Below are 12,114 nucleotides of genomic sequence, written 5' to 3'. Positions count from 1 at the left end.
GGGACTTTAGTACAGCACAGAGAATACGATTAATAACTCTATAACATCTTACTGCATTGATAGTGTCCACAATGGGTGGCTGAAGACTTGATAATATGGGTAAATGTTGAACCACTGTGTTGTGTGTGTGTGTGTATTTGAAACCATGATAAGATTGTATATCAATGATAATTTAATTAAATAAAAATATTTAAAACATTTCCATTTTATAAATTCTGAAAATGTACTCCCAGGAATCATTTATTTCTGAAATAACCATTAAACTAGAAGCTTTTTTTTCCCATTAAAATATATGTACTATAAATTTTATATAAACTATCACATAGGAAAAAAACATTTTTTTCTCCCATAAACACAAAGAAGAAACAAACCTGTGTAGTCTTTCCAGACCCAGTTTCTCCTACAATTAAAACTACTTTATTTCCCTTAATTATTTTAACAATTTCTTCTTGTTTCTCAAACACTGGCAGAGACTGTCTGAAAGAATCAAATTCGGATTCCCCTCTTTTCACTGGAATCTGAGGTATGCCATTGTTGAGTCGCCCACTTGTCTTGCTCACTTCCCGGTTTTCTTTGAAAATGAATACAAGAACAAAAAAATTATGATCAACATTTTTTTAAAAGTGTGAAATGTAAGGAATAAGTATTTCCAATGTAATTCTGCTCAAGTGTTTTTTTCTCTACTCCGTCTACATAAAGTTAGCAAGCAATCCTTCAACTATTGTACTCCTATACCTAAAATTCTTAAAGAAAATGATATAAATTCCAGTATCAACTAGAAAGCAAATTTCTCAAGTATTTCTGGCACATGATGTTTACAAATGAGCAAAATTCAATCATCCAATAGCCATTAAAAATAAAAAACAATTTTCATACCCTAAGATGATTTTCAGGCCTGTTTCTATCAATAATGACACAGAAAATCAAAATTTTATAGTAGGAAACAATGTGCATTATACTTCATAAATCTGTTATATACAATATGAAAACACAAACATAACCTGTATGTTTAAACATGTAAGACTATGTGATCAAATAGAATAATACATGTAAATGTAAGATCCTAATGCTTAACCGATTTCCTAATAGAGCATTTTAGCCACATCTGCATCTAACTGAGCAGACAGGAATAAAAAAGAATATTCTTCACATAACTCAAAATATTTTTGTGTGTGTATCTAAAATCGAATTCCTTGATAAGCAGGGCCATGTATTTTCTACATTCTGCAAACCAGTTCCAACAATAGAAATTATGCAAATTCTGTCACTTTAGATAATAAATAATTTTCTCACCAGGTAATTTACTTTTCCAGACAATGACATTACAACTTCATTTTATAACCTAAATGTATTATTTATCTGCTTTTCATCAAGTTAATGTACTGATACCTCTGTACTTTCTCTTATCAAAAGTTAATGCCCTAATTCAAAATCTTACTCATTAGCGTATCATGGCAGTGTAATAAAAGGAAAGTCCAGACCTTGGAGTCAAATCCCAGCTCTGCAGTTTACTGGCTGGTTGAATGGCCTTAAACAATTTATTTAACTTCTCTGAACCCCAGTTTCTTCACCTGTGAAATAATGGAAATTCTTACCGTGCAAGGGTTGCAATGAGGTAAACCTCTATAGTTTAGTATACTGCCTAGCACACAGTAAGTGCTCAATAAATGGCAGCTATTATGATGACACTTAAAAAAAAACTTGTTTTCTCGCTTCATGACGTGCCTTAACATGTTTCATTCCAAAATTTTCACATCTCAATCGTTTCTAACAGACCAAATTGAGAAAGCTTATTTGACCACAGTTTTTAAAAATAAATTTTAAATGGAAAAAGAACAATTAAATAATAGGATAAACAAGGAAGCTCCCTAGAAAATACATACCAGCTTCAACTGCAAACACATTTCTTCTTTCTGTTTTAGGCAGAAGTTGAGTACGCTCTTTACTGATGATGGGATATCTTTGAATTAGGCTCCTAATAGCATGTTTTGTATTATGAGTCAAATTACAGGTCATCAGTGCATGAACTGTTTCTGATCCATCTTTCTTCTTCACAGTTAGGTATCTATTTGCTCCCTTTCTGAATATTAATAAAAATCATTTATTTACTACATATAGTCAGTTTGTTCACATATGATGTATGCCTAGTTAGAAAACACGACTCAAGCAAAACATTGAAAAAATCAAAATGCTTTGGGAGGAGATGCTGAAAAATCCAAAAAAATTCAATCAAAAGGGGTTTGGTGTTAAAGTAGCCACAAGACCATTTTCAATTAGAAATTCAAAATGCTGCAAATCCAATTCTAAATCAGCAAAAATGGTCTACTTACCCATAAATGTTAAAATCTGTCTTAGCAGACTTTATGGTGGATGAAACATCACCAGTTAATACACGTTGGGCAGCATATAGAGAGAAAGGGAAAACCAATCTGACCAACAGAAACTAAAAAATGATAATGAAAAAAGTTATGGTTCACTGTCCAGACTAAAATATCCTACTGCATGTTCCCACCGTATGTGGTAATGTCACATTCCCATGAAAACCTGCTAAGAGAGCCAAGTTTAGTTCTTGGACCAAAACAGCATAAAATTAGCATTACCGGTAAGTATTTTCAGAAGCTAACTGTGACAGAAATTTTTTTTTTCCAAAGCTTCTGGCTCTACCCGTCAATTATAAGGTAATGATAATTAATAACTGTTCAAATTATTTAATATAGGTTATGTTTGTTTCTTCAACTGTTACAAGACTGATCACATCTTTTATGGTTTTTGTAGCTCCAAAAATACAAAGTACAATGTCATACACACAGGAAGTCCTCAAATGTGTTTTGAATGACTTAATAATACATGTCTATAACCTAGTACAATATACCTCAGGCTCTAAAAGCACACCAACCTGGGTTTTAATCCCCGTGCTACCATTTACTAGCTGCAGGACTATAACCAACTATTTAATAGCTCTGAGCCTAAGATAAATAACAATACGTGCCTCAAAGGCCTATTCATACAATTAAATATGACAATGCATGTGAAGGACAACATCTGTTACAGAATAAGCACTCCATAGATGAAAGCTAAAAATAAGTAAGTGAGAGCTAGTATAATTGTAGTCCGGAAAAAATAACATTTCTTATATTTAAAAAAATGTTACCCAAAATATTTAAAATGTTTTACCATTTGTTAATTTCACTGTATTATAGAAATGAGCAATGAAGCCACAAAAACAATGAAAATTACATGCATAGTTTTCCTAATTAACACTAGATTTAAAATTTTTCAAACAGTATCTTCACATTAAGTTTCATATAACAGTGGAGATTAACCTACACAGTTTTTGCTATCTAAGCTTTCTTTTTTTTTTTTATAATTTTTTCTTTTTTTTTTAATTTTGGTATTATTAATCTACAATTACATGAAGGACATTATGTTTACTAGGCTCCCCCCTTCACCAAGTCCCCCCCACATACCCCTTCACAGCCACTGTCCATCAGCGTAGTAAGATGCTGTAAAATCACTACTTGTCTTCTCTGTGTTGCACAGCCCTCACCATGCCCCCACACACACTATACATGCTAACTGTAATGACCCCTTTCCTTTTCCCCACCCTTATCCCTCCCTTCCCACCCATCCTCCCCAGTCCCTTTCCCTTTGGTAACTGTTATTCCATTCTTGGGTTCTGTGATTCTGCTGCTGTTTTGTTCCTTCAGTTTTCCTTTGTTCTTATACTCCACAGATGAGTGAAATCATTTGGTACTTGTCTTTCTCTGCCTGGCTGATTACACTGAGCATAATACCCTCTAGCTCCATCCATGTTGTTGCAAATGGAATCTAAGCTTTCTAAGTGGAAGATTTCAATTTTTGGAAACTCCCTATTTTGAATGCTTTAATGAATTATAAGTTTTCTATGCTGTCATCTACTACTTGAAGTGCTTAGTGATCCTTAAAACAATGACATAAATATGATATAATTAAATGTAACCTGATCTAGAAATTTTAGTTACTCATTGCATGGAGATCACAATTACTGGATTCTAGAGATGGTCTCTGAAATACATTCTTTTCCCATGGACCTTTCTGAAACTTCAGCACAGTTGTTATAGATTTAAGTCATTCTGTGACATTTACTTCATAAAATGTTAACTACAGAAGGCAAGAAGTGTGCTGAAATGAGCACTAATGCAAGAGTTAGGAGGATTTTGTTCTGCTAGTAATAATCTAGCTATGGTATCAAAAATAAACCATCTTACTTCTCTGACATTATATATTAATTTAAACATCTCTACCATTTCTACCAGCTCCAAGATGCTTCAATTTTCTTAAAAATCATCTCCAGAAAGTTTTCCTGTATTTCACCTTTTCTTTTATTCATTCAGTCATTCATCATATATTGAGTGCCTACATAATGCCAAGCATTATATATCATTCATCACATACTGAGTGCCTATATAACACTAAGCATTATGCTGGTAGGTGAAATTATAAAGCTGACTAAAATATACTCTTTCCTCAACAATTTCACAATTAAAATAGTGGGCCAGATTGAAATTTTTCTAACACAGGTTCACTAATAGTAATAATACAGAATTTATGCATAAAAATAATTTATACTGGGCAGGGGAAACAAAAGCAAAAATGCACAAGTGGGACTACATCAAGCTGAAAAGCTTCTGTACAGCAAAGGATACCATCAATAGAACAAAAAGGTACCCTACAGTATGGGAGAATATATTCATAAATGACAGATCCGATAAAGGGTTGACATCCAAAATATATAAAGAGCACACGCACCTCAACAAACAAAAAGCAAATAATCCAATTAAAAAATGGGCAGAGGAGCTGAACAGACAGTTCTCCAAAGAAGAAATTCAGATGGCCAAGAGACACATGAAAAGATGTTCCACATCGCTAGTTATCAGAGAAATGCAAATTAAAACCACAATGAGATATCACCTCACACCAGTAAAGATGGCTACCATCCAAAAGACAACAACAAATGTTGGCAAGGTCGTGGAGAAAGGGGAACCCTCCTACACTGCTGGTGGGAATGTAAATTAGTTCAACCATTGTGGAAAGCAGTATGGAGGTACATCAAAATGTTCAAAACAGAAATACTATTTGACCCAGGAATTCCACTTCTAGGAATTTACCCTAAGAATGCAGCACTCCAGTTTGAAAAAGACAGATGCACCCCTATGTTTATCGCAGCACTATTTACAATAGCCAAGAAATGGAAGCAACCTAAGTGTCCATCAGTAGATGAATGGATAAAGAAGATTTGGTACATATACACAATGGAATATTATTCAGCCATAAGAAGAAAACAAATCCTACCATTTGCAACAACATGGATGGAGCTAGAGGGTATTATGCTCAGTGAAATAAGCAAGGCGGAGAAAGACAAGTACCAAATGATTTCACTCATCTGTGGAGTATAAGAACAAAGAAAAACTGAAGGAACAAAACAGCAGCAGACTCACAGAACCCAAGAATGGACTAACAGTTACCAAAGGAAAAGGGACTAGGGAGGATGGGTGAGAAGGGAGGGATAAGGGTGGGGATAAAGAAAGGGGGCCTTATGATTAGCATGTATAATGTGGAGTGGGGTGGGGGCATAGGGAGGAATATGTAACACAGAGAAGACAAGTAATGATTCTACAGCATCTTACTACACTAATGGATAGTGACTGTAATGGGGTTTGTGGGGGGGCCTTGGTGAAGGGGGGAGTCTAGTAAACATAATGTTCTTCATGTAATTGTAGATTAATGATAACAAAACAAATAATAAAATAGAAAAAAAATAAAAGTAAAAAAATAACTCATACTAAGCAGGTATGAGTGCTTAGCCATTACCACTTAAAATGTACTGAATTCAGTCTGAACAAAGATTGGGAGGGGCAGAAAGATAATATCAACTTGATGATTTTTATGTTTTAGTAAAAGATTCTACTTGTGGCTATTAGTGCTTATTCCTACCACATTCAGCAACACAGTGACATACATGCAATAAAGTGACTAGTGAAATTTTTGGCAAAATATTCACCTTGTCATTGTGAGGATGGTAACATTCAAAAAAGAGATTTGTCCTACTATGTAAATACATTGAGATCTCATGCTTTCATTCCATATTATTAACTGACACTACCCTTTAAAGGAAACCATAAGAATCTCCTTTACAAAGCAAAATTAAGTAGAAACTAGCTGCATGATGTGGAAAAGCCCCATATGCAATGTTTAAATATAAAAGCAAATATACTAAAATTACAAATAAGAATGTAACTTCTAACTTTCAAAGGGTGAAAGTAATCAATACATGCTCTAAGTTTTAGCATATCAATGGCTTTTCCTTCTACGTAAAATGATGATACAACTAATCAATTTGATACAATTTTAATACTAATTTATCAATTTACACAATGAATGGTGTAATGAATATTTAACTCAAATACAACCCTATGCCTCACTATTCCCCACTTTCCAAATCTGTGAACAGTTTAAAATCAGTTAAAGAGCCAAAATATGAAATGACTTCTTAAAGAGCTCACAACCACCAAGAAACTAATGTCCTTAAAAAAACACATTCATCTGATGTCTAGTAGAAGCCTAATTTCTTATCTCCTTAATTTATACTTGTTAGGCAGAAAGATGCAAAGACCTAATGCCAAACCATTTTCTCCCTAATATGCAATAGAAAATTACAAATTTATTAAAGTTTGCATCATACTAATTTGCACTTTTTTATGATTACCTAGAAATTAATAAACCAACCATTTAATTTTGTCACTAAACATGGTTGCTTTCAGGTCATGAAAACTATCTTATAGTACATCTGTTCTTTCTGTGACTTAGTGGACTGTGAGAAACTTAAAGAGATGAGACCTACTTAATATTTCTGTTTTAACTCCTCACAACTCCCAGGATATTGCTATAAACTCTCTGTGAACATCAAGAATTAATTAAACATTAACTATGTTCAAATACTGGCTCTGCCACTTGCTGGCTGTGTGCTCTCAGAAAAATTAACCTTTCCAAGCTTGAATTGCCTCATCTGGTATACAGGCACCAGCTGTTAATAACAGACGCTACTCTGTTAGACTATTGTGAGGATTAAGAGATAACTACTCAAAGCACCTAGCAGAATGCCTGTTGCACAACAGCATTTAATAAATGTTTCCTGCTGTTATTATTATTGGGCACTGCAGGCTTTTTCTTTCAACGAATATCCACAAATACATTTAGGGAGTTCAGCACTTTTAATCCATTTTTCCTATTTTAGGTAGGAGAAAAGGAGAAGTGCAATATGCAACCTTCCAAGGCAAGAGGCAAAAGAGGTAGCATCCCAAATCTGAAAAGGGGGGGCCTTCTTGAAGGGTAGAGCCCCCAAGGCAGGGTAAGCAGAGTACACGGATACCTACAAGCAGTGAATTCAGGCATGACAGGTTAAGAAATTCATATTTGGAAAAAAACTTTCATATTATTTTATATTTTCTCTTTCCACAAGTTTTAGTTCATTTTGTAAATTTCACTATGTCTAACTTGGACTAAGAAGAATAGGAAAAAGATTTTGTTTTTCTCATGAGCAAGCCAAAGACTCTGCTCTTAAAACCAAAACACAGTGACTTCAATTGAGGAAAAAAGGAAATTATAAGGAGGTGACATTTTTGGTACAAGAAAATCTAAGTAAAACTTCAAAGAAAACTTCAGAATACACTAAAGAACATATAATGGGCGTGTTACTCCTACAAGAATATTTTCACCGAAAGAGCAATTATAAAAAAGTGGTCAATTGCAAACTAAATTCAACTCCTGGTGGGGGAATAGGGAGTGAGAAACAAAATCCAACACACACGGCTTCATTTTGAAAGAAAGCAGATCAAAAAGGAAGAAGTGATCCCCCCAAAATTGTAAAATTTGTAAAAACAAATTGTAAATTATCACACAGTAAGTCTAGAATCTATTTTTAAAAACCTTGTAAGAAGTGCAAAATAAACTACTGAAATTACAGAATCTTAACTAAAACAAAGAGATTAATGCCTTCATATTTTACATTTAAGAAAAAGGCCTTTAAAGGTAAGGGACATGACGCTGAGGCAGTGACAAAACAGGAGCAGAATCTAGGTTTCCTGCCCTTTCCTCCACATTCAAGTATGGATTAAGGAACTGTAATACCAGGCACAAAAGAAAAAAGACAGAAAAACTAATTTGCTAAATTGATAAAGTTACTTGGAGGCTAAAAAAAAATGTTTACTCAAGGGTGAACAGAAAATCCCATGAAATATAAGTCAGTAGTATAATACAAATTCTCATATAAATGAAAAGGATTTGAGACACGATACTCAAAATGATTTATTTAGTTTAATTTACATATGTGAAAAGAAGGAAAATCATTTGAAAAATCATAAGGACCTCTAGATACACACTGTGCTCAGTTTGCTCAAAGACAAGGAGGAGAAGGAAAGAGCCAGGCAATTTCTTAAGAGGGTTGGTGGAGCACTGGGCTTAGGTATCAGGACTGAGTAACCAGGACTGAAGTAAGCCTTGCTTCCCACAGCATACTTTTCCTTTTCCTCTCTGTCTCCTCAGTGTTTCCTCATCCCGTTTTTTTGTCCTGATAAATCCTTTCTTGTTCTCCTCTTCCCCAGATGTTTCTCCATTCTGATCATCCTTTAAATGATCATGCTACGGAACAGAACTAGAGGTAGTCTATTCTAACGAACTGCTTTTCTAAGAGTAATTTCCAATGGTCATTTCTAAGTTAACTGTTCAAAATTCAAACCCCATATAACCATGGAAATAATGCCACTGCAAAACTGTACATTTATAACAGATGTCTTCTAGTGCATACCACATCCTCTTAACCCCAAACAGCTCTGAAAACTGAAAGACTTTTGTAAATTTGCAGCAACTTTATTTGGCAGCAAAGCCTGATAAAAGGGACATGAAGCTATTTCTAGTCTTTATTTACTTTAGTGTGAATATTCATACATTTTCTGGCAGAAATATTAATGTGTTTAAATGTGATGGCTATACCTTATTAGGAGTATTACATAACATATTGCAAAAGTACAGTACTGCATTTCTAAAATCTGAAAACTGAATCTTAAAACATATTTGGTCCATATTTGGTTTTTAGATAAAGGATTAGCACTCTCTTTTTATTTTCAAGTGCAGTCTTTTACCTGTCCAAGGGACTGTACTATGGGTGTGCTCCAGAACCTCCCACTGTTCCAGCACTGGCCTTAGGGATATTCAAAACGCATTCACCTAAACGAAATCCCCTGTCTCAGTCATTAACAAATCACTGTGGTGGGTACTCATATCCAAGATACTCCTATATAAGCTACTTTCATCTTAGGACCTTCCAACTATTTAATTATTAATATATCACTTAATAAAGTTTTGTTTTCTCTCTTCTTAACCTAAACACTGGTAAACTGAAATTATATCTTTTTTTTTTCCCCTGTGTGGTTCTCAACAGTTTGGCAATACCTAGAAGAGTTTTGGTTTTCACAATCGGGAATGGCAGTGTTGCTACTGGGTAAAGACTAGGTATGGTGCCAAACAGCCTCCAGTGCACAAAGGCACCATCCACACTAAGGAGCTGATCCAGTGCAAAATGTCAGTGCTCAGAGCCAATACTGACAACCCCTCCTGTATACCAATCCCACCATCCTTCCTCCCCAAATTAAATGGCTCCACAGAATTTTAGAGTTCTTCCATTTGTCTGGCTTAGATAACTTTTCCCCCTACCGATCAGTGAGCCTTAAAAAATATATATAGTTTCCTCTGGTTCCATTTTATTTAATCACTTCTAATCATCAGATTCTTGAGTTAGCAGGAAAGAAAACAGTGAACATTTGTTGTAAAGTACAGTACAGTAACAGTAAAAGATAAATTCTGCAAATAATTGTACTTATTATCTTTAGTCCATCCAGTGTTAAAAACACAAGAGACTTAGTTGCTATGCAAAATATTTTTCTCAAGCAATCAACTTCAACTTTTATGCTATTTTTTCTTACATCTTAAAATTTACATTTTTTTTTCTTTTTGCCCCTAGAGAACATAAAAAAGGGGGATAGGAGGAGGAAAAGGAAAGAGCTGATACAGATATGAATCAGCTTATCTATATGTAAAATAATTAAGGATGTGAACCTAAAACAGTAACAAATATTTAAATGTAGTCAGAAATATTTCTCTTTTTTTGGTAAATAATTTTTTTGAATAAGCAAAGCTATCAGCTTACCCTTTACTTTTAGAGATCAAACCAAGAGACTGACTCAATCGATGAATAAAGGCTCTTTCAGTACTGGTAAATGAAGACGGAAATTCCATTTCTACATGGGAAAAAACATGAAGTACCTTTTAGGGATAGGGAATTTTCTTTCAAGGTGCTTCAATATACATACATAGATACAAAATATGAAAAAGTCATACAAGCACATAATCAAATTTATATTTTATGTGAAAAGTAGATATTAATTCAACAACTACCAAATGTCTACCAGAGTTATGATATTAATAAAAATTAAACCTAAATGTGGTAAAGGACTGTAATATTCACCAAAGATTACTCTCTTATTTGTGCTGGAATCTTGAGTTGGTATGATTACTGATGAACACATTTTACTATTTTAACTTAGTCCTTACTTGCTTCACAAAGTGTTTCCTTCCATGATGAGGTATGCTCAAGCATTATGAATGCTCAACATCCAATTCCATTTCTTTGCCTTCAAAATTATATAGAATTCGTATTTCACTATACTGAATTGGATTTGTTGTTAATAGGTGCTGAGGCTTTCTTTACCTTTGCTTAAGGTACTCCGTTCAGGTCATCCCAGTTTGGCGCCGTAAGCTTCCAGAGTAAGGGATCCCCTATTTAGGCCAGCCAATCGGAATGAGCACTCAATATATTGTACTGATCAGCACAGGTCAGCCGTATCAGCACTGTGTGCACCCAAGAAGCTTTCTAAGCTTAAGAGGTGTGGAAGACGTTTCATCTACAAAGTAAGTTTAACCCTTTGTGTTAGCGTTGATGCTTCTAGAATTTAAACAAAGCACTACATAATGCCAGTGCATCTATTTGTCTGGCTATCTTCCCTTCTTCTACTTCTGTAGCTTAAACGTGCCTGGGTTAGGGCTACCACAACCTCCTTTAAAAAATAAAAAAAAAAAAAGAGGGGAGGCTAACAATACCTAAGAACTGGTGGCTTAGCCTCCCCAACTTGTCAGAAAGCCTCTCCCTAGGGAAAGAAACGCCTCCTGCAAGGGAGCCTACCTGACTCTCCACCTTCTGATTCTAGGTGAGCGCGATCCGCTGGACGCCGAGCTCTTCGCAACCCACCCGAGCGCTAACACCCGCGGCCCAGGGCCCACCCCGCCTCTCTGAGGCCGGCTCCAGAGGGCCCGGCTGGGCGGCCCAGGTCTTCCCTCCTTCCTCTCAGGCAGCCCCTTCCACGGGTGTCCGGGCTCAGGGGAGGTGAGGCAGCCGGCGGGGTCCCCTTCAGGAACCTTACCTCTCTCATCCCCATATCGGAAGCGCTCCAGAGCGATACTAACTGCGATCTTCACCTCCTCATCTATACGAACGTCCTTCAGCCCCTTGGCCCGGCCTCCGCCCCCAGGGCCACACAGAGTGGGGACGCCCCCGTCGCCGCCAGCGCTCGGAGCCGGCGGCCGCGGGGAAACGCCGCTCGGCCTGGACATGACTCTGCGAGGTCCTCCCCGCGGGAGAGCGGCCGTGCTTGCTTGCTGACGACCAACGACAGGACCACTGGGCGGCAGGCGCTGGGCCGGGGGTCACCAGAAAGCCCCCAGTCACGACTGCCGAGGTGAAGCCGGCGCCACTAACACCCGAGCGAGAAGCCGAGCGCGGGCGTGATGACGTCACCAAGGCCGCCGGCGCCCGTGACCTCAGCACGTCGGCCGCCCCTCTGCTCCAGCCGCTACAGGCCGGACTCACGCCCCTCCGCGGGCTGCTTCTCCCAGTCATCTCCCTCCGTACCCGCACCGAGATGCTCTCGTTCATCCCTTTATTTAGTCCCTCGTTTGGCTAGGCCCTTCATTAATTAATTCAGTAAGCGCGTGTGGGCCTTCCCTATGTGCCGGCAGGCACTTTGC

General features: G+C 36.8%; 1 protein-coding gene across 1 annotated transcript in view; it reads right to left on the bottom strand.

Annotated features, from left to right (window-relative positions):
* The window catches only part of LOC118933500 (3'-5' RNA helicase YTHDC2-like), a 78,249-nt gene extending 66,369 nt beyond the window's left edge, over positions 1-11,880 (bottom strand). Inside the window, 4 exon segments of the mRNA XM_057490528.1 lie at positions 372-571; positions 1,884-2,080; positions 10,241-10,331; positions 11,511-11,880. Coding sequence (XP_057346511.1) covers positions 372-571; positions 1,884-2,080; positions 10,241-10,331; positions 11,511-11,700 — 678 coding nt within the window. The 5' untranslated portion in view covers positions 11,701-11,880.
* Between the last annotated feature and the right edge of the window lie 234 nt (positions 11,881-12,114).

This window comes from Manis pentadactyla, chromosome 13 (assembly GCF_030020395.1).
Source record: "Manis pentadactyla isolate mManPen7 chromosome 13, mManPen7.hap1, whole genome shotgun sequence".
NCBI classification, from domain to species: domain Eukaryota; kingdom Metazoa; phylum Chordata; class Mammalia; order Pholidota; family Manidae; genus Manis; species Manis pentadactyla.
Note: the sequence above shows the minus strand (reverse complement) of the source record. Positions and strands in the feature narration are given on the sequence as shown.